At 36.4% G+C, this 24,437-nt stretch overlaps 1 protein-coding gene across 7 annotated transcripts in view; it reads right to left on the bottom strand.

Moving 5' to 3' along the window:
• The window catches only part of PPHLN1 (periphilin 1), a 160,911-nt gene that overhangs the window by 55,172 nt on the left and 81,302 nt on the right, over positions 1-24,437 (bottom strand). For 5 of the 7 annotated variants that reach the window (XM_049882851.1, XM_049882847.1, XM_049882845.1 and 2 more), the window contains 4 exons: positions 21,748-21,804; positions 18,957-19,036; positions 16,998-17,117; positions 6,371-6,511 (listed from right to left, as the gene is read on the bottom strand). In XM_049882851.1, the coding sequence (XP_049738808.1) occupies positions 6,371-6,511; positions 16,998-17,117; positions 18,957-19,036; positions 21,748-21,804 (398 nt within the window). The remainder of the gene's footprint in view (positions 1-6,370; positions 6,512-16,997; positions 17,118-18,956; positions 19,037-21,747; positions 21,805-24,437) is intronic. The other 2 variants (XM_049882848.1, XM_049882850.1) reach the window with 1 other exon arrangement.

The raw sequence follows: 24,437 nt of genomic DNA, 5'->3' as shown, positions 1-24,437 counted from the left end.
GTGTGTGCATGTTATGTGTGTATACGTGTGTGCAATGTACACGGTATGCACGTATGTATGTATATACACACACATACATACTATCTATAAATTGTATGTATACATAAAGATATGTGTATCATATATATGTTTATACATACGTTAAGGAAAGAAATGGGGCAGCTGAGGGATATGGGTAAGAAGGACACCTGTTTTTCACTTCATAATCTCTTTTTCAGAAACCCTGGTGGCATAGTGGTTAAGAGCTATGGCTGCTAACCAAAAAGTTGGCAGTTTGAATCCACCAGGAGCTCCTTGGAAACTCTATGGGGCAGTTCTACTCTGTCCTATAGGGTCATTATGAGTTGGAATTGACTAGATGGCAAAGGGTTTGGTTTTCTTTTTTTTTGGTTTTTTAATCTCTTTTACCTTTTAAGTTTCATGCTTTGTGCATGTTACCACCGACACTGCAGCATTCGCTGGATGGGCTGGAGGATATTTAACATGAACTAAAACAGAACAAGCCTCTTAGATATGAACATAACTTTAGTTCCTAACTATGCCCTTATTACTGCAGTAAAACCAACTGTTCATACATGAAAAGACTTCTGTATATTTTTGATTTAACATGTTGATATGGAATATTAACCTCTTCTTCCTTCCTTTCTATTTACCTATCCCCTTAGCTCGATAAAATTAAGCTGTAAATTAGCCAGCTAATTTAAGATGTTGGCCTGTCGCTGACCATTAATTTTAGTCTTTGGCGAGGAACAAAACCATAGCTCAACCTAGATAAACCCTATGATGCATCAAGGAAGGCTTAAGTATATATATTACAGTTCTTAGTTTTGAAATGACCTATCAGATCAATTACAGGCTAGTTGTGATGACAGCCTACAAACCCCCGTTGCTATCAACTCGATTCTGACTCATGGTGACATTATACAACAGAATAGGACTGCCCCAAAGGGTTTCAAAGGAGCTGCCAGTGGATTTGAACTGCTTACCTTTTGATTAGCAGCTGAGCTCTTAACCACTATACCACCAAGGCACCAGATAGCCTAATTAATATTTATAATGTATATGATTTATTTATTTATGGATTTATGGCAGCTGCTCTCTATAATGTCCTTTTGCTTGCTCTTTTCACACAGAATTCTAAATACATTAACCAACTGATTCTGGTTAAGGTATTTATGAATGTTCACTTTAATTCATCCATCAAAAGCCAGACCCATAACCTGCCTAAGTTGTAACCTAATACCTACAAAGATTCTCCTGAGCATATCTCTTGATTCAGAGTTCAAATAATTCCTCAGGCTCTTATAAATTTAATGCAATTTAAGCTATCTCACAGGTATTATTTAACTACAAAGTTAATTAACTAGTGGCTAAAATCAAATTCCTGAAATCTAATCTAAGATCTGGGGTCAAATTGTGACATATTTCTCCAATCTTTTCAGCAAACACTAAAATCAGGCCAGAATTATCCTCACCTGATCCCTGTGCCTCTCTGTTCTGTCAACAATAACAATCATAATAATAGTTACCAACTATAAAAACCTTCCATGAGCATAGTTAAAATCTGATTATAGTTTAGAGAATGAGTACAGGGTTTCTTTTCTGTATGATGAAACTGTTCTATAATTGTGATGACAGTTGCACTAACCTGTGAATACATACTAACAAAAAGCAGTGAATTGTACCTTTTAAATGGGTGAATTGTAGGTATGTGTATTATATCTCAGTAAAGCTGTTATATTAAAAAAAAAAAGACAACTGGCTGCTAAAAGTAAAATAACAACTATGTATTAATAGGGTTAGTACGTAGAAGTAAAATATAAGACCAAAAAAAAACACAAATGAAGAGAAGGAAGGCAATAGGAACACTGTTGTAGATAAGGTTCTTACACTACACATGTATATTATTACTTAAAGGTAGACTGCGATAACTTAAAAATACATATTGTAATTTCTAGAGCAACATTTATAAAAGTAATACAAAGAGGTAACTCAAGAAGTCAGTACAAGGGCTAAAATGCAATAGTGAAGAAAATGGGTGGAAAAAAGCACTAAAAATAAGGCAGAAAGGAAGAGGGGGAAAAAAAGCATAAAACGAAAATGAGACAAACAGAACACAAATATTAGAATATACAACACAACTATCAAATTTGCGTTACCATATTTCTACTCAAATAGCAGGCAACTTCTGCATTTCTTTGCCAGCCACACCATTCCCATTCGAGGTATTTTCATAAACACACGATGCTAATTCTTTTTACAGTACCACGTGGAAGACAACTGGCATGGTGGGGCTTGTGAACGTGCCTCGCAGAGAAATGTGGTTGACAATCACATAAGGTGTGCATTATTTGCATAAAATACAGCAAATGAAAATAGATTAATCACTCTATTGAAAAAACATCAAACTGAATGTAAAATAAAGACCCAATATATGCTTTTTATAACAAGTACACTTTAAACATAAAGATATAAATAGATTCAAAGTAAATGGATGGAAAAGGTTATATAACGTAACCACTAAGCTTAAGAAAGCTAAGCTGGAATAGTTATATTAGTATCAAAGTAAACTTCAGAACAAGGATTATTGCCAGGAATAATGAACACTACATAATGATAAAAGGCTCACTTCACCAAGAGGACATATTTATGCAGAGCTTAACATAGTAACAGAGCTTCAAAATACATGAAGCAAGCGACCATCTAAGATACAACTATTGGTCCCTACCATCCGGAGCAAAAGATAAAGGAGGAAACCAGACTCAAAAGAAGAAACTAGTCTACAGGACTAATAGTCTACATGAACCACGGCCTCACTTACCTTGAGACCAGAAGAACCAGGTAGTGCCTGGCTACCACTACTTAAGGTTCCAACCAGGGATATAACAGTTGGTCCCAGATTGAATGAGAAAAAATGTATAACAAGGCTCAAATTCCTTAAAAAGGCCAGGCTTACTGGACTGGTAGAGACTAGAGAAATCCCTGAGACTATCATCTTGAGATACCCTTTAAACTCAGAACTCAAACCACTCCAAGAGGTCACCTATCACCCAAAAGACAGAGTGGCTCATAAAATAAACATCAGTACTGTGCTCCACTAAACAATCATCTAGATGGTCAACATTTACTGTAGACCCCATATGAGAAGGTAAAGGGGGACAGAGAAGCCAGATCAGTGGAAACAGAACAACAAGAATGGAATGAGAATGCTGACACACTGTGAAGAGTAATCAATGTCACTGAATAATATGTACAGAAATTGTTGAATGAGAACCGAATTTGCTATATAAATTTTCCCCAAATCACAATAAAATAAAAAATACATGGAGCAAAACCTAACAAAACTGAAAAGAGAAACATGAAAACACCAACTACATTTATGAGCTTTCAACATTATCCTCTCAGTAATCAGTAGAAAAAGTAGAAAGGAATCAATAATGATTTAAAAGAGTTAAACAACGCTGCCAGCCAACTTGACCTACCTGAAATTTATAGAACATGCCACCTAACAACCTCAGCATACGCTTTCTTTTCAAGGGCAAAAGCACCATTCACCCAAGATATGCTGGCCCATAAACAAATACTGATAAACATGAAAGAATTAAAATCCAACACACTATTTCTCTGATCAAATTACTGATCACAAGCAGTAAAAATAAGAGATATAACAACACCTCAAATCTAACAACACAACTCTGAATAACCCATCAGTCAAAGGAGAAATTACAAGTAAACTTAGAAAATATTTTGAGCTGAATGATAACAAGAACACAACTTTTACAATGTAGCAAAAGCAATACTTAGAAGGAAAATGTCTTAGTTTAAATTATTATATTTGTAAAGAAGAAAGGGTCAAGCTACCACCTTAAGAACCTAGGAGAAAAAGTAAAACAAAACTAAAGTAAGTTGAAGAAAGAAAATAATAAAGTTGGTTCTTTGCAAAGATTAAGAAAATGAACCCTTAACAAGACTGACTGAGAGAGAAAACAAACAAATCAACATCAGGAATGAGAACAGAGACATCACCATATCACACAGACATTAAAAGTATAACACTGGGTTATTATGAACAACTTTATGTGAAAAGACTCAGCAACTTTCTTGAAAAACCAAATATTAAAAAAAGAGAGAGAAAACCTGAATAGGCCAGGCCTCTATTAAAGATGTTGAAATAAGTAAAAACCTTCCCACAGAAGAAACTCCTGGCCCAGAGTGCCTCATCAGTGAATTTAAGTAAGAAATAATATAGATGCTACATAAACGTTTTCAAAAAATAGAGGATAACAACACATTCTAATAACTGTTTGACTTCCCTAGTCACATCAGATTACAATTCTTTTATTTTTCTTTTTTTAGTTTATCTACTCATGCTGTAATAACCTCAATATGCTTTACTGTCAGATTTTTCATTTGCTTGAACAATGGACAGATGAAAACAGAAGTCAAACTCATAGGTCATACTTGTAAGTCAAACATAAGAGGTTTTTATCAGTATTATACAAACTGGTTTCTTGCTACGGAATTTATGTGAATAGTGCTTAGCTAGGCTCTAAATCTCTCTGGTAACCCACTTTTTCAAGATCAAACAGATCAACTATAAATAATAAAAAGAGAAGTGGAAATTAATAAGCAACAACCCAAAATACTGCCTTCCCCGGTTTTTCAGTCAACTTCTACCAGTCATATACTTAAGAGCACCTCTCCCTTAAAGAACTGCAACTGAGGAAGAAAAGAGAAATAACTTATTAAACCACTCATTCATTCAACAAACATGTATCAAGCGCTTATTACAAAGTACTGGGCCTAGACACTGTCAGGTGGCCAGGTTAAGATGCAGTCCCTGACTTCAAGTGATTCAGGTCACTTCTAGGTTTATGACTCCATGTATCATCCAGTCCACAAATGATGTCTTGTGAGCCTCCTGCGTGACAGTCAAGTGCTCTAAGTGATGGAGATGCAGCACTGAAAAAAGTACTTGCTCTCATGGAGCTTGCATCATGGTTAGACAACAAAAACACTATGTTAAGTAGTCAAAATGGCTACAAAGAAAAGTAAGAGTGAAAAGACAGAAGGGCAGTTATTTTACACAAGGTCATGACATTTGGATTCACATTAAAGACACTCTAGTGAGCAAACACTTCATCAGGACCTTTGATGTACGCTCTTATTTAACTGCTATCTTGAAAGGCATCAACAGTCTCCACAACACTAAATTAAACAGGATTTTCTCAGTCTCCATTTTCCCTACATTCCTCTAAGCATCAGACACTGCTGACCATCTCCATTTTGAAACTCTACTGGCTTGCATGAGAAATTTTCCCTCCTGGTTCTTATTTTTTGCCATTGGTGTGGCATCAATATAAGCTGCACAATCACATATAGAATCTAAATTGAGATCTTCTCCTATCCAATCAGCAGAAATAGATCTTAACTGATGTGGAAACTGGACAGCACCTTGAGAAAAAGACTAAATTTTGTTCTTAATTTCCAACAGGTTTTAGAAGATCATGTAATAACATCAAAAACAACATCTACACAACATGTTATATTTTATAAAGTCCTTCCACATTTTACTTCATTTAATCCTCATAAAATCATAATATCCTATAAGGTAGGTAGTAGCTCCATATTAAAAACAAAATGCTACTTTAGTAGAATGACATTTTAAAAAATTAGATTTAAATAATTATCCATTATTTTTCTTTAATACTCTGTTTTGGAAAATGCTTAAAAATATAATAAAAATGATTTTTAAAAAAAATCTGTAATCCCAATATTCAAAACTAACGTTTGTTAACTCTTTGGTATACTTATTAAGTTTTGGTTTTTTTGTTTTTTTTTTTTAATTTTTTAAAATATTTTATTGTGTTTTTGGTGAAAATTTACACAACAAATTGGGTTCTCATTTAACAATTTCTACACAAATTGCTCAGTTGCATTGGTTACATTTTTCACAATGTGTCCACATTCTCATTATTTCCGCTCTGGTTGTTCCGCTTCCAGTAATCTAGTTTCCCTGCCCCATTACCTTCTCATCTTTGCGTTAGAGAATTTACTGACCATTATATTAAGTGTAATAGCTTTTCAACTGCTTCATACTAGCTAGGCAATCAGTATTCCCTAACAAAGAAACTTGCTTTTTATTATAAATAAATAAAGTAAATAAGTATATACAGGGATGAGGGACCACACTAATCAAAATAACTGTGAAATCTAACCAAATAATTTTTATAATTTTTAAACTGAAATTTCAGAGTCACAAGTGGAAAAAGACAAAATAAAACATTTACTCTATAAATATTAACTGTAATTACCATGTACCAAACAATATGAACAAAACATTATGTTCTTTAAGAAGCTGGATTCTCACCTGTTCAATCTCTTTGGTTTTTGATGCTATTGCTTTAGAGCGATTGGTTAGCTGACTGTCTTCAAATAATTCTACGCCATCTGTCGCATTTGACTCAGGTTCTTCTGGCTGGTCAATAAACAATGATGCTGTGGATTCCGCCTTTAAAAAGAACGAGAAATCTTTAATTGCTTTCTCAAAAGATATACAGAATTTCAGATGGCTGAATATAAGCACTAACCGGCACATTATATTCAGAGAAAGTACTCAGTTTAACATGTTTTAAGAAAACACTTTCAATTTCACTATGCATAATGAGCATATGTGAAGAGGATTAAAGAGGAAATGACGGCTACTTTTATTATTTTATGGAAGACAGAGCCTCAAGGCTTATTCCATTCCAAAAATACATTTCATACTATATTAAGATTCATCTGGATGATTTTGCTCCATGACTATTCCTAAGCAATTTAAGGAACACTGAGGGCAAAAAATCCAATTAAAAGTTAGAGGTATGTGTACACATAAATAAATATATATAAAAGAAGCATGGAAAAGGACTCTACTTTCAGAAGTAAGACACCTTGTTCCTATAGCCTTTGAATTTAGTAAAGTTGCTGAAAAGAAAGCAATCCTGCAAAATGATAATGATCACTTCTATTTTAAAGCAATAATTCATTAATGAATAAATGATCCCACAAAAAATCCACAGCTGATTACTGCACTTTCTGAAAACACTTTTGAAAAATTAAATGAATATGGAAAAACTATTTAACTACACTCACTGTTTATTAAAAAATTTATTGACGATACATCTATGGTCAACTGATTTTCAATAAAGGTGCCAAGTCCATTCAATTGGGAAAGAATAACTTCTTTAATAAATGAGGCTGTGACAACTAGACATCTACATGCAAAAAAAAAAAGGAAGTTGGACCCTTACCTCACACCATATAGGAAAATTAATGCAAATGGATCACGTATCTAAATATAAGGACTAACAAACCCATAAAATTTTTAAAAGAAAACATAGGAGTAATGCTTCGGGACCTAGTTTTTGACAATGGATTCTTAAATATGACACCAAAAGCACAAACAACAAAAGAAAAAACAGATAAAATGAACTTCATCAAAATTAAGAACCTTTGTACATCAGCGGACTTTTACCTTTGAAAGTTAAGTGAAGTAAAAAGTGAAGTGGTACAGCCACTGTTGAAAACAGCTTGACAGTTCTTCATAAATTTAAACACAGACTTATATGACTCCATAATTTCACTCCTAGGTATATACCCAAAACACTTGAAAGCAGAGACTCAGAACAGATTCTTGTACACCAGTCTTCACTGCAGGATTGTTTACAGTGGCCAAAAAGTAGAAAAAACTCAAATGCCCATCAACAGATGACGGGATAAACAAAACATAGTATATACATACAACAGAATAGTATTCATCCATAAAGGGAAATGATGTTCTGATACATGCTATGACATGGATGAACCTGGAAAACATTATGCTAAGTGAAATAAGTCAAACTCAAAAGGACAAATACTGTTATGACTCCATTTATATGACATATCTAGAACAGAATGCATGCATAGAGACAAAAGTTTTTAGTGGTTACCAAGGATGGACAGAGAGGAGAATAGGGTACTCACTCACTCCTCAAGAGGTACCTGGTTTCTGTTTGGGGTGATAAAAATTTTTTGAAAGTGGATAATAGTTACAGGTGCATAGCATAGTAAATGGCATTAATGTTACTGAACTGTATTCTTAAGACTGAAACAGCAAAATTATTGAGCAACAAATGTCAAGCACTGCTCTAGAAATGGTGGATGCCTCTATGAACAGAACAGCAAAAGTTCCTGTCTTTATGTAGCTTGTACCAAAAAACAACTTAGAAAAAGCAAACTGTAAAGTTTGCTCTCATTTATTGTACTGTCTGCATATTTTAGATGGGTGGCAGGTTAAGGGGCAGGAAAGAAGGAGCCTGTGCTTATTACAAGTTTATAAAAAACTCAGGATTTTTCACTGAAGTAGTGGCAAACAGCTGTAGAATTAGAGAAATCAGAGGATATATACTAATAAGTGATATCATCTTTTCCCCAGTAAAAGTGGAGTCTGTCTACTGCCCCAACTTCTTTGCAAGAGTAATCTGCCAGGATTTATCAAAATTTAGCACATGTCCCTTTCACCCAATAACATCACCTCCAGAACTTAATCTATGGATACTCACCACATTAGCAACAGATAATAAGATATGGTTGCCATTAATAGCAAATCATTGAAAACAACCTGGATATACATCATTACTGGACTGGCCAAATAAATTATGTACTATCTAGACCGTGGGATACTAAGAAATCATTACAAAGAACAAGGCCTATCTGTATGTGCTATTCTATTCTGACACACATGGGAGCGCCATGAGTTGGAAACAACTCGACACCAACTGGTTTTCACATGTACTGTATAAGGTACCTTACTTTTTCTCCTGGAAGGTCCTGAAGATCATTTCCTATCAATATACTGCCAGTTGTGTTAAAAAAGAAGGGGGGGTGGTGAGTATGAGTGTATATACACTTATGTATACATATGCAGATACTGTCTCTGGAAGGATACTATCTATAAAAAAAAAATTATAAAAGTGGTTATCTCAATAGGGATAATTGCGAGGTAAGGAATAGGATGAGAGAAAAATATTGGATATACTTTGGTGCCATTTGAATTTCTGACACGTTCAGGTACTATCTACTTTTTTAAAAACCTTTTTTATAAGCCTGTGTTGGGGGGCGGAGCCAAGATGGCGGACTAGGCAGACACTACCTCGGATCCCTCTTACAACAAAGACACGGAAAAACAAGTGAATCGATCACATACATAACAATCTACGAACCCTGAACAACAAACACAGATTTAGAGACGGAGAACGAACTAATACGGGGAAGCAGCGATTGTTTCCAGAGCCTGGAGCCAGCGTACCAGTCAGGTACAGCACAAGCACAGAGAGCTGCCCCACCCCCCTGAACTAACCCCGGGAGGGGGACCAGCCGGTTCCACGGGCGGCGTGGGACACAGCTGGTAGGAGAAGTCCCCGGGAGGCAGTGACTGGTCTTGGAGCAGAAAGAGCAGCGTCCGAGCCAGGGAACCGTCCCGCAGGGATTTGGACTGGACGCAGGTACGCCATAAACACGGACAGTTGCTCCACCCCCCTGAACTAACCCCGGGAAGGGGACCAGCCGGGTCGCGCGGGCGGCGTGGGACGCAGCCGGTAGGAGAAGTCCCCGGGAGGCAGCGACTGGTATTGGAGCGGGGAGAACAGCGTCCCAGCCGGGACACTTGGTCACGGCACAAGCACGGGGAGCTGCTCCACCCATCTGAACTAACCCCAGGAGGAGGGCCAACTGGTTCTCGGGGGCGGCACGGCCACGTGGCTGGAGGGACAAGAAGTCCCCGGGAGGCAGCGACTGATTTTGGAGTCGAGAGTGCACCGTCCCAGTAGGGGAGCCTTGACGCTGGGCGTGGGGCTGGAAGCGGAGGATCTGACCGTGACTCCAGCGGGCCAGACCCCCCAGGGGCAATCTCCACACAGCCAGCACACATAGGCGACGCGCCCCGCGGGAATCTCAGATATAATAGTCATTCCAAGCAAGACAAGCAACTCTGGCTATATTCTGAGGTGCTACTCCCCTATCTCTCTGTTCCCTCCCCCACCCTCCCCAGGCGGCTTCATTAACATCTGAATAGCCTGAGCCAGAGGGAGAACTCTGATAGGGATCTGACTGCAGTTTTTTTTTAGCGGATTTTCTGGAAAAACTAGTTTCCCAGTGATGGCTCAGAGACAACAATCCATATCAAACCACTTAAAGAAGCAGACCATGACAGCTTCTACAACCCCCCAAACAAAAGAATCAAAATCTTTCCCAAATGAAGATACAATCTTGGAATTATCAGATACAGAATATAAAAAACTAATTTACAGAATGCTTAATGATATCACAAATGAAATTAGGCTAACTGCAGAAAAAGCCAAGGAACACACTGATAAAACTGTTGAAGAACTCAAAAAGATTATTCAAGAACATACTGGAAAAATTAATAAGTTGCAAGAATCCATAGAGAGACAACATGTAGAAATCCAAAAGATTAACAATAAAATTACAGAATTAGACAACGCAATAGGAAGTCAGAGGAGCAGACTCGAACAATTAGAATGCAGACTGGGACATCTGGAGGACCAGGGAATCGACACCAACATAGCTGAAAAAAAATCAGATAAAAGAATTTAAAAAAATGAAGAAACCCTAAGAATTATGTGGGACTCTATCAAGAAGGATAACCTGCGGGTGATTGGAGTCCCAGAACAGGGAGGGGGGACAGAAAACACAGAGAAAATAGTTGAAGAACTCCTGACACAAAACTTCCCTGACATCATGAAAGACAAAAGGATATCTATCCAAGATGCTCATCTAACCCCATTTAAGATTGATCCAAAAAGAAAAACACCAAGACATATTATCATCAAACTTGCCAAAACCAAAGATAAACAGAAAATTTTAAAAGCAGCCAGGGAGAAAAGAAAGGTTTCCTTCAAGGGAGAATCAATAAGAATATGTTCTGACTACTCAGCAGAAACCATGCAGGCAAGAAGGGAATGGGACGACATATACAGAACACTGAAGGAGAAAAACTGCCAGCCAAGGATCATATATCCAGCAAAACTCTCTCTGAAATATGAAGGCGAAATTAAGATATTTACAGACAAACACAAGTTTAGAGAATTTGCAAAAACCAAACCAAAGCTACAAGAAATACTAAAGGATATTGTTTGGTCAGAGAACCAATAATATCAGATATCAGCACAACATAAGGTCACAAAACAGAACGTCCTGATATCAACTCAAATAGGGAAATCACAAAAACAAACAAATTAAGATTAATTAAAAAAAAAAATACACATAACAGGGAATCATGGAAGTCAACAGGTAAAAGATCACAATAATCAAAAAGAGGGACTAAATACAGGAGGCATTGAACTGCCAGATGGAGAGTGATACAAGGCGATATAGAACAATACAAGTTAGGTTTTTACTTAGAAAAATAGGGGTAAATAATAAGGTAACCACAAAAAGGTCTAACAACTCTATAACTCAAGATAAAAACCAAGAAAAACGTAACGACTCAACTAACATAAAGTCAAGCACTATGAAAATGAGGATCTCACAATTTACTAAGAAAAACGCCTCAGCACAAAAAAGTATGTGGAAAATGAAATTGTCAACAACACACATAAAAAGGCATCAAAATGACAGCACTAAAAACTTATTTATCTATAATTACCCTGAATGTAAATGGACTAAATGCACCAATAAAGAGACAGAGAGTCACAGACTGGATAAAGAAACACGATCCATCTATATGCTGCCTACAAGAGACACAAACAAACTAAAACTCAAAGGATGGAAAAAAGTATATCAAGCAAACAATAAGCAAAAAAGAAGAGGAGTAGCAATATTAATTTCTGACAAAATAGACTTTAGACTTAAATCCACCACAAAGGATAAAGAAGGACACTATATAATGATAAAAGGGACAATTGATCAGGAAGACATAACCATATAAGCCTGTGTTACAGATTTAAAAGGGTTTAAATTGAAAGCATAAGAATCATTTAAGAAATAAATTTCAGTATCAGGTTTTTAACACCAGGTCATTACATTCATATGATTATTTTGTAACCCTCACTTAGTAAGCTCCCAAATCACTTCTTTTTGCCCCGATACCAGGGAAGAAAATTCACGGTTGAAATTCACGGTTGAAAAGAAAAAGTAATGATACAAGGAATATAGGTGAAGCATGACTGTAGGACACGGGTACACAGTAATAAGGGCATAACTTTTCCTGACAGTAGACAGGAATTATTTTTGGATGGGTGCCAACAAAGTTAGACTATTTACACTACGTATAATTACACTAAAACCAAAAAACCAAACCCTCTGCCGTCGAGTCAATTCCGACTCACAGCAACCCCAAAGAGCAGAGTAGAACTGCCCCATAAGGTTTCCAAGGAGTGCCTGGGGGATTTGAACTGCCGATCTTTTGGTTAGCATCCATAGTTCTTAACCACTACGCCACCAGGGTTTCCATATTTATACTACCCGAGACCATCAACTACTAGACGTCATTTTAGTTAAGTCAGTGTAAAAAATTGAACTGTTGAAGTTTAAGATATACTCAAAATAGGAATTTCAGGCTTCATCATAATTCTAGGTCTATGCACAAAATGTAAATTGATGAGTATAGGAAACACATCAGAAGAAATCTGAGTTTCTGGAAAATGACAAGGAAAAAAAAAAAACTTAAACCAACAACATGTAAAGGCAATGAAAGAATTCATTAGTAATTAAATTCAGCTCAATTAATTGAATATTATCTAAGGTACTGGAGAGAAAACAAGGCAAGTTCTTGTCTATGTGTATATATATATATATATATATATCACACACACACAAGTAAAAAGTTAAAGACATTATATAAGATCATCAGTGATATACAAAGTGGCATAAATTTTTACAATAGGGAGGGGGGTAAAGTGAAACCAAGAAAGATTTTTAGTTTTATTATCTCAAACACTATTGATTCCACTGAATGAATATGCATTTGAAAGCAAGTCAGGGAAAATGGGCATTTTAGACTGTGGGAACAGAGGGATTTGAGGCACTGAAGCAAAAAAAGAAAGCTTATACATAGAAACAACATAATTTGCATTTCCCCATTCAAATGTAAGAAATTTTCTTCTATAGCAGGAAGTGACCTGTTCTACTGGGGCAATCTAATAGCCTTCAAATAATTTACTTTTCATTCTGATAACCAAAAGCAAAACTCTCATGGCCATTTGCTTAAAGACAGTAAATTACATCTATACAAAATCTGACTGCAAGCTCCTTGACTGCTAGGATAGTGCTTCTAGTGTGGTGTTTGACTATGTAGACGTTGAGCTAATATATAGTGAATTTAAATGAATTATGAGAAGCCATAGTGTTTTTTGCTGAAAATATGTCCCCTGGAGCACTAATCCTAAAACATATACTGTAAAAAAAATTTCATAGTCAAAAGTTTCGTAAATCATGCAAACTCTATTATTCATCTTCCTTTCACAGACTACTAACGAACATATTAAAATCTCTGGAAAGTGGTGAAATAGCAAAAGCTAACAGAATCTTTTTCTTTTTGTATACCATTAAGAAAAAACCCTGGTGACGCAGCTGTTACAGTCTGAACCCACCAGCCACTTCATAGGAGAAAGATGTGGCAGTCTGCTTTCGTAAAGATTATAGCTTTGGAAACTCTAGCGGGCAATTCTAATTCTCATAGGGTCGCTATGAGTCAGAATGGACTAGACAGCAACAGCGGTTTACAATGGGTATACCACTGAGACCTTTCAGAATTACTATTCCATCAAATACTGTGGGAAATGCTCCACTAGAACCCAAAAGATAAAAGTACAAACTGAAAAGAGCAATAAACCATGTGGTCTCTCAACCAAATCGTTTACAATTATACTGATGGTAGCAAGAGAAGATAAACTGGAAGCCCAAGTGTTCAACCTCTCTCTATTCATAAAATTAATCTACACAGTATTTCTGAAGTAAATGGACTAATACTTATATGACTAATATGAAATAAAATACTGCCACACGAGATTTAAGCGCACACACACAGGGATGAAGTGTACTAAACCAAACTCTTTTCTACCATCAAAGCCCTTTTTCCTTCCAACTTATTCTGTCAAAACTGATATAAATTTACATGAGCAAGGCCAAAATTCTATTTCCCAAAAAGCACAGAACACTGAAATGAGTTAAGTGTTTAACAACTGCCTGAGAACAAATGGTACCATCTGAGCAAAATGTTTTAAGGTATGATGAGACTTAAAAAAAAAAAAAAAAAGAGTATCATAAAAATTTCCAAACTCCATTATTTCTTGAATGAAAAAGTATCACGAATTTGAAAAACATTTTAAACAATGCTATGAAATTGATGCTGCTACTCAACATTAATGATGCATATCAAGTACCAAATATACTAAGGTAATCTCTCTTCTACCCTCACCACCTTTACTTTGGTCCAACAAAAGACTGTGTTTGACCTATGCCCCTACTTTTAAATTTTAGGATTATTTACCTTTCATTAATTCAAAATCTAGCAAATTCCAGGCAAATATTAGAGAAAAAACAAGGAGGTTAAAAAAGTCCTCTTAGACTCAATGTCACTGACTATTCAGAGTCAAGCCCCATTCAAGCAATGGAAGAATATGGAATATTTAAAATCTGAGAAAGGCCGATAGCAAGATGTTATAAAAAATTAAAAGCTATCAACAAAATGACAGGTGTGGGGGGGAAATTTATATACCTTAATAAAGCCTTGCTAATTAAAGATGAAATATTAAAGATAAAATTAAAATCAGTGTTTCGGAGATTTTTAGGTGCTTCAAGAAAAAGTGTCAGTTTTCCAAAATAACAACTTTGAAGCACAAATGTCTATTATTAATATAAAAGCCATTATTCTAAATTATTAATAACCAAAATGACCCTATTAAATACATCACTGTATTGGTCATGCTTTTAAATAGTGCTGGAAAAGTGCCAAAGAGGGACAGCTTGATTTTTTTGATGCATCTACTCAATAATATGCATAAATATCTATTACAATGGCTACAATAACAAGGAAACCTTGACCTATTCAAGAACAATTGATATCTAAATGACAGATCAGCATTTTGAAAAAGTAAGGCTGTATTTGCGTAAGCACTGAAAGGGTCTGTACTTTCTTTGAGCAGTCTTCATTATTATTTTGGAAAAAATCTTTTCATTATGTATAAAGTTGTAGGCAAGTACATAATTTTTACATAAAATCCATTTTTATATAGAATTTTTATATGGATCCCTTTCATCAAAGGACCTTCCATAAAAGTCATTTAAAAAATACCGAAAAGCCAGTAATTCTTCTTCAAATATAAATAATTTGTCATGGTGCACAGACTTTTACATTCTCTGCCTATGCAGCCAAAATAATTCATCTAGTATCAAACATGGCTTTGATTAAAAGCTCAATTTTCCCCATGAAACATCTGTCTTTCCCTATTAGAGATGTTATACGTTGTAGAGAATTTTTCAATTTATTTTCAAATATTTTATAAACAGTTCTCTATGAATTAGAAAATGCTTTTTTTTTTTGGTACTCAAGAGTCATCAAAGATCAAAGGTAGTCCAAACTATGCATTATTTCATTTCTTAGGAAATTTATGACATAAATTGTATGGAGTGTAACGTGCAATGTAAATATATACAGTCCAAGGTCCTATGTCTAATTAGATTTTTGTTCTTCATTCACTGGTTTATGACTAGTGGCTTAGCATGATTTCCTAAGACATTTTAAATAACAGCAAAACTCATTACAAAACATAAATAACGAATTTTCCTTACACTACATATTTATATTATCCTTACATTCCTAAACTACTGGAGACATTCAGACAGAATAAACCAAAACCCATTGTCCTCGAGTCGATTCCAACTCTTAGCAATCTATAGGACAGAGAATTGCCCCATAGGTTTTCCAAGGAATGGCTGGTGAATTCAAACTGCTGACCTTTTGGTTAGCAGTCAAGTTCTCAACCACTGCGCCACTAGGGCTCCCCCTCTGACACAATACAACTACTCAATTCAGAATCTTTCATATTTAGACTATTACTCTGTGTGGTAAATTTTAAAAATCCACGAGGATGGTCTCGGAGAACATCTAGCTCAATTGTCATCACATCGTTTATAAAGAAAACATTCTACATCCTACTTTGGTGAGTAGTATCTGGGGTCTTAAAAGGTTCAGAACAGCCATCTAAAATACTCTACTGGTCTCACCTCGTCTGGAACAAGGGAGAGTGAAGAAAACCAAAGACACACAGGAAAGATTAGTTCAAAGGACTAAGGGACCACAAGTACCACAGCCTTCACCAGACTGAGTCCAACACAACTAGATGGTGCCCAGCTACCATCACTGACTGCTCTGACACAGATCACAACAGAGGGTCCCAGTCAGAGCTAGAGAAAAATGTAGAACAAAATTCTAACTCACACACACACAAAAAAACTTATTGATCTGACAGAGACTGGACAAACCCCAAGTGTAAGGCCGCCAGACACCCTTTTAAATGAGTACTGAAGTCACTCTTGAGGCTCTTCCTTCAGCCAAAGATTAGACAGGCCCATAAATCAAACAATAATACACATAGCTTAACCATGCATACAAGACGAAATGGATACACCTGCCCAGGGGCAAGGACGAGAAGGTAGGAGGGGACAGGAAAGCTGGATGAATGGAAATGGGGAAACCAAGGGCAAGAAAGGAGAGTGTTGACATGTCACAGGGTTGGCAACCAATGTCACAAAACAATATGTGTATTAACTGCTTAGTGAGAAATTAGTTTGCTCCGTAAACCTTCATGTGAAGTACAATAAAAAAAAAAAAAATCCACGAGGATATTTCCCACAAATATTTTAAAGTACTAAAAGTACAAATATTGTCCCCCAAATAATTTAAAATCCAGACAAAACTTCCAGATATGAAACATAAAGGAGAAATTATACCTTACCTCATACTCAGAAATTTCAGGTAAGTTACCCTCATCTGCTTTCTCTAGTTTTTCAGCAGCCCACTTGTTTGCAGCCTCAGCAAGTTCTTTTTCAGTTAGTCTAGTGGGCTTGTCTAACACCTAATAAAATCAAAAGAACAGTTCTGTGACCATTCTCAAGGGCAATTAAACTTCAAATGCATCAAGAAGTATATATATATCCCACTAACATTTAAGATCACACAAGCCTTCAAATTTACATGGAGAACAGATATATTCTTTATTTGCTTTCAAAAATATTCAACACAGAATTCCTTTAAGTAGCAATTCCTTTGGATCATTTAGACTAGATGAGGTTAAAAAGGAAAAAAAAAAAAAAAAAGAAGAAACTGAGAATGCACACAAACACACAAATATATTCAAGAAAAGAATTTATATTCCACTTTCTGGGTATGTTTTGAAGAGAAAGTTATAGAACAAAAACAAAAGTTATTTCTAGCCAAGAAGGAAGCAAAAAACTTTCATGATTAAATCTATTTATCTGCCATTAAATCCTGGACACTTGAAAAACTACCATTTGAAACTAACTTCTAGCAGAAGGAAATAAACTCTGAAAAATTACTCCGACATAAGGGCTACAATAATGTTTAGCAGAAAAACTTCACCAAATCAGGAAATCTAGATTAATAAAGCCCCCCATGGCTACAGAGTAACCCAGGAAAAAGACACAGGGACCCTACTTTCCCAAAATGTAAAATGAGTATAGATCTAATATTCTGATTCCATATTAAGACAATGATCTAAGCAAAAAAAAAGAAAACTTTTACGTGAAACTGCCAGACAAAAATATATGAAATCCATTATGGTTTTTTCACACTCAATATATTTTCATGTGTAGCACAAAGTTCTATGTTGTAACTTACATTTAGATTACATCATATTTCAGGGGAAATGACTATTTTATATATGCAAATTAAAATTTTCCTAGTGATCTGAATGGGCAGTTATTATTTATCACCTGACAAGAAAAACATGCCAGTACTTCAGGTAGGAAAAGTACCCTTTTTATGGTAAGACAGAGTCAAAAGATCCAATAAATCTTTGCTATTAAAAACCCAGCATTCTAGAACCCTCAGACTTCTGGGAAAGCTCCAAAAATACACACTGTCACTAAGAAACCTTTCTCCTTTTCAGTCAAAGAAGCAACTTCCCCTTTAACATCCAGCAAAGACAGCCAAGTGATGTCTACTCTTGCAGAAAAGCCAGAAACAAACCAACAAACAAAAAAACCAGAAGAACAAAAAGAAGTGAGGAAAAAAATGTTTAACAGTAATGGCAAAGAGAAAAAGTGTGAGATCAATGAAGAGAACATTTAACTGCAAAAACCAATGGAAACAGCACACCTCAAATTTTTAACTTTTGAGGACTAGAGCATGGGTCATCTTTCAGTGTGTTTTGGGATGCTGGAAAGGTAAGAATGAGAATGATATGGTAGAAAAGTATCTATGTCCTTGAGAAAACTATTTAACTTCTTAGTCTTTATTTACTCTTCTGTGTAATGGAGATATGTATCTACTTATACCATCAGATTTCTGTATGACTTAGTAAGAGAAGAACATATCTAGAGCTTAGTAGTCATACAAGAAATGTTAGGTCTCCACCCATACCCACTTTCCAAAATAAAAACACAGTCCCATCAAATATGCTCCATCTGAATATTCATTCCCACCTGATTACGTTAAAGATGAACAAAAGCAGCAGTAGGCACTAATTTTAGCATAGCCTATGTAAAAAATTCTGTAAGAAAACTGCTCACTTTGGTAGCTACTTTTAAGTTGTGGTTACTTCAAATTCGACTTTCTAAATGAGGCGAATTATCCCCATTAGGTGTGACAATAAAGAATATAAGCATCTGTTCTAGACTGACCATCTCATTTACTTTCTAATTCCTCTTATAGTGATTTTAGAAGTACCACAAACCTTTGATGAGGCAACTGCTGAAGAACTTGAGGGGGACGTATCTCTTGAAGTTTTCAAAGGCTGGACAGGTCTCTCTTTACCTATATAAGAAAATATAAAGTGCAATTTTCTAGCTCATTTGTTTTCAAGTAGAGTGATTCTGTAACTGAGTTAATGAGGAGCTTATACACTTACTTTAGAACTGAGATATTCATTACATTATTAAATTATATCTGTTATTATCTAAAACTACTTCTTTCTCTCAAGTACTGGCACCATCCAAAACTGAAAATAACCCAGACCAAAAGGTATTATATGTGGCAGGCTATGCTATATCAATGCCAGTTAGCAAACATGAAGCCATTGAGAAGATCCCAGGAAAGACAAAACACACATTTTTTAAATTACGAATGCCTCCTCTTTCAAGCTCCTAAAAGCCGAATTTTAATAAGTACAATAAAAATTCAAGGGTAGTTATTATATAGATACCTCACCAAAGAGAACTAGCTAATAAGAAGTAGCTCCTTAAAAAAAAAAAAAAATTTTTTTATTTTATTTTAAGGAGAGAGGCATGTAGTAAATTTAGCAGGTACTCCTGAAATGTCTGGGCAGTTTAAAAAATAAGAACTAGAAAGTTATAATTCAAAGCACTAATCCAGTGCCTGGTACTAAATAAATAAATATTGGTTAAATGAATAAAAATAAATTTGTATAAGACAAAGTCACAGACCTTTATCTTTAGTCATTTCAGACACCTACACAGTTGTTATTATATGTACACCATGACTTACAAAAATATACTTAAACTAAAAAATACATTTAAACAATATTACTTAAGCTGGTTCAACAACCAAAAATGAGTTCAGTTAAAAACAATTTAAAAAATTAATAATAGTGAGCTGTTACTGATAGAAAAACATTTCATTAAATTGTCAATATGTGTCAAAGTACGGCTTAAATCCTCTATTCTCAATTGCTAAAGGAACTAAAAATTAACAATGGAGAAGAGGAGAAAGTGGCACCAAGAGTCACACAGAAGCCAGTCAAGACTGTACAGTGGGTTAAGGCCAGGAAAGCAGTCAAGAGCAAAAGCTGAGACAAAACGACCTTGAAACTTACACAAAGCCTTAGTGAGTCAAAAACTACCTTTAAGTGCTTCCTGCTACAGCCAAGATACTTGCAACTTAAGGGCTGGAGGCTCAAAGGGAACCGCCTAGGGCAGTGGTGAATAACATCTTTTTCTAATCTCCTGAAAATCCTGAAAGGCTTTCTATAGACCAATAGTTCTCATTTGGGGGCAATTTTGCAGCTTCTTCTCCTTTACCCACATCCCCCAGGACAACTGGGAATGTGTGAAAACATTTTTGATGGGCCACTGGCATATAATAAACAGAGGCCAATGCTAATAAACATCCTTTAATGCACAGGACAGCCCCTACAACAGAGAACTATCTAGCCTCAAATGTCAATAATGCTAAGGTTGAGTATCCCTGCTCTAGGCTAAGTATTCCAACTCTGAAGTTCCAACAGTATTAAAAAGACATAACTTTAGGATGTTTTAATTGCAGTCCATCAGAGACTTTTTTTTACACTAAGCAAGTTTGAAAGTTCTTGAAGACCTTAAAAATCAAAAGAAAAATTACAAGCCATAACTACATCCTCAAACAACTAAGAATGCGGTTTATTTCACTATTCCCTACTGTGTTAACAATGCACTTGGCAAATTCTACATCATATTATAACAATGTTATTCTATTCCACTAAACCAAAAGGCCTCAGAGAAACACGTATCATAGTTTACTCATTTCTAAACACTCAGGATCTACCTAACTCAAATCCTTGAAGACACAGCTCAAAAATTACATGAATAAATGAAAGTTATTTTTCCACCTTTAGGATGCAATGACCTCCCCATCCTATTCAGATAAGCAATCCCTTGAAGGAAGATGAGCACAGTATGCTACGCTAATTTAAGCACAAATGCTGGCTCAATTCTGCACATATCAGCTAGACACGTTAAAAAAAACTCACAAGCTGCTATTTATCTTTTACTTAGTGTTTCCTTTACAAATAAGACATCAGCACTGCAGATATGCCAAGTATGGTCCCCAAGTGTAGTCTTAGGACATTCTCTGATTTTAGCTGCTTAAGGGCTAATTTAAGGAGCCCCGGTGGCACAATGGTTAAAGCAATCAACTGCTTACCAAAAGGTCAGCAGTTCGAAACCATTAATGGCTTCATGAGAGCAAGATGTGGCAGTCTGCTTCCACAAAGACTGATAGCCTTGGAAATCCTACGGGGTTGCTATGAGTCAGAATCAACTCAACGGCAGTAGCTAAGGGCTACTTTAGGCAGATTCCAACCATTCTCAGTGTGCAGAAGCAAAGGAGCATTGAAGGGTGGGGCAGGAGGTTTATCATATATCCATATATATCCTTCACACGTTTGTTGCATGGGGGGCGGATAGGCAAGAAGCAAACGACAAAGAAAAAGGATGACACAGCAGAAAGAACACAAAAAAGGATAAATAGAAATCCCGATTCTACTGCTGTCAGGACCTATCTGCCTGGGGTCTGCCTACAGATCTCAACCTCTTGTGAGGTAGCTATTAATGACCTCAAATGATTAGCTCAATCAATAAGCCCAAACCTTCCCTCAAATACTACTACCTGGGTGAACTGCTGTTCAACTCCGGTTCCGACAGCCAACTGATGGAGCAGTTATATACTTTTCCCATTCCCATAATCTCTATTATCAGTCCAAGCCCCCCACGCTTTCACAATCCCAAATCAGAATCTAGCTCAAAACTCACCTCGTTCTGGTTTTCCTTCATTCTGCCGTTTGTAGGAGGCACCAGCACGCACGAACTCTAGGGAAAGGTGGGCAGGGAGGAGTTAAAACCAGCACCTCTGTGCCCAGGAGTAGGAGCGATGACAATAACAGGGACTTCTGAGCATTTGCTGGTGACCCTAAACTCTTTCCTACCCTGCCTTCAAGTCAGGCTGCCTGAGCAACCACCACTGAAGAGGAATAAATAACAGGAGAAAATCCCTGTTTAAGACCAGAAGCTAATTGGGTCCAACAGCAATGGAAGTATTAAGATGAGGCTAGCCAAGGACAGCATGGGCAGAAAGGAATGAGGAAAATACGGTAGTAAAATAAGACACCAAAAGTTGAAGACAGGGATCATATCATGTCTTAGTCATCTCTGTAAGCATCTAACCTAATCTCCATAAAGTCGACATTCAAAGAACTGGTAAAGGAGGACACAAAAACTCAGTAAGTGGAAGATGGATCACCATGAGAAATCAGAAAGAACACTGGGAAGGTTTTTCATGGTCTACCAGTTCCCTGGGCTTAAAATGGCTATCTGCAGGTAGTCTTCTTACTTGTTCTTAACAAGTAGCCTATTATTAAATCTTATATGTGGATTTTCTTTATCAACAAATCCATAGCTACTATCTTGGTTGAATCCCTAGTTATCCCATATTTAGAATCTTGCAAACATTTTGCTAGCTTCCTTACCTGCAAACTCTTAATGATGCAGATGGAATCAGCTTTCTAAACAGCCTAAATACACTAGTAGGGGCTCCCAGATATCTTTCCAGTAAGTTGCAAACTCCTTAACCCTTATTTCAAGTCTTTCTATTACAGATCCAAAATTGCCAATTTAACTTTTTTTCCTCCCAGAACATAACGCTTTTTCTAAATTGTCATAGCATTACCAGTACCTTACACAGAAAGATGTTTCAGGAAAGAACATGCAAATACTGCCATTCTACTTTTACAAGAATGCTCTTCAGGATGCAGTATTCTCTCATCGCTCACTGTTCTCTCTGGTCTCAAGAAAGTTTACATTACCCCTGGGCTGCTAATTTGCTTTCCTCCAAGGTACACTGTGAACACTATTATTGCTTCTTTCCTCTTTGGTGTGGCCAAATCCTTAGTTCACCAACAGCACCTGTTCAGAGCCTTATGACGGCATTTATTTCATGCACCACTAACTTTAGTCTTAGCTTTATTTTCCTAGTACATAAAAATTCATCAGCCATTTAGTTAATCCTGTTTCATTATTTTTCTAAGCTGCATCAAATCCTTTGTGTATCAGGTCAAGAGATAATAATAGTGATACTTACAGGGGTGAACTAGTGCCTGAGCCCAACTTGTATCAGGTAGTGAGAGCAAACTGAGTGCATCTCTCCCACTGTGACTCCCAAAGTGGAGTCACTGTCGGTAGCCTGAAACTGGCCATGGTGGGGGTATTTACTCCAGAAGTCATCAGCAGGAATTCATGATTGATAGAACAAACAAAAAAAGCAGCCAGGAAAAAATTATTGAAGTCATCATTAGAGATGATAAAGCTAGGGGCCATGTCTTGCAAACTAATGAATTCTCAATACAGTATCTGACATGATAGGAATAAAACAGATTGTTTGAATCAAAGTCCCAACAATAAATAAACAAACAAGCTTCACAGCACAGGTAGGACATTAATCTCTACCTTGACAGTTGAGGTTTTGAAAGAGAAATTAAGATATGAGCAAATGAAGAGCTGGCTACACAAATACTGAGAAAATGATATGGTTTTCTGGATCATGAAATTTAGGGTTCTTGGTTAGAAAGAACGTGATTTTCCAGAAAGCTACTATCTATTCAAGAAGGTATGAAACAGAAAATGGGGGGGGGGGGGGGAACATAATAAAAACTCTCCTGTGTTAAAGACACCAAAAAAAAAAAAAGACAGGAAACAAAACAGGTAGGGGGTAGAGAAACCTGTGCACCACCACAGCTCCCCCAAGATAATCATCTTTAGGGGGTCAGAGATACAGCAAGCTGAATTAAAGAACTACTGACTGAATCTCTGCAAGAGCAGTTCTGAACAGAACTCTCTCTTAAAACATCAGCTAAAACCACATGGGCTCTTTTTAAAATATAAATACAACGTTATGTCATCTGCACACATTATGAAATGTATGCTACTGACCAGACCATACTAGGTCCTAGAATAAGGATACGAATGGTATCACTCCACCTCCTATACATATGGTGGTTGTTGTTGGTTGCCGTCGAATCAATTCCAACTCACAGCAACACCATATGTGCAGAGTAGAACTGCTCCATAGGATTTTCAAGGCTGTAATCTTTCGGAAGCAGAAAGCCAGGTATGTCTTCTGAGGCGCCTCTGGGCAGGTTCGAACTGCCAACTTTTCAGCTAGTAGTTAAGCGTCTAACTGTTTGTACCACACAAGGACTCCTTACACATATGGAAACGTCCTTAATTGGTTAACATTTTAGAACCTCCACCATTCAGATACCAGAAAAGTTATAGCTGTACTCACGGGGTTCACTCAAGGAATAGCCAAAGCTCTCTTCTGAGTAAACAACGGCTCCTCAAACAAAAATGGATTATAGAATCTAATGCAACAGCACATTAATAGCCTGGATCAGTTAACTACCCTTCCATGAAAATACTGCGTTACACTTCAGAAACTTCACATGATA

The sequence above is a fragment of the Elephas maximus genome, chromosome 4 (assembly GCF_024166365.1).
Source record: "Elephas maximus indicus isolate mEleMax1 chromosome 4, mEleMax1 primary haplotype, whole genome shotgun sequence".
Lineage (NCBI taxonomy): Eukaryota > Metazoa > Chordata > Mammalia > Proboscidea > Elephantidae > Elephas > Elephas maximus.
This window is presented reverse-complemented; position numbering and strand designations above follow the sequence as displayed.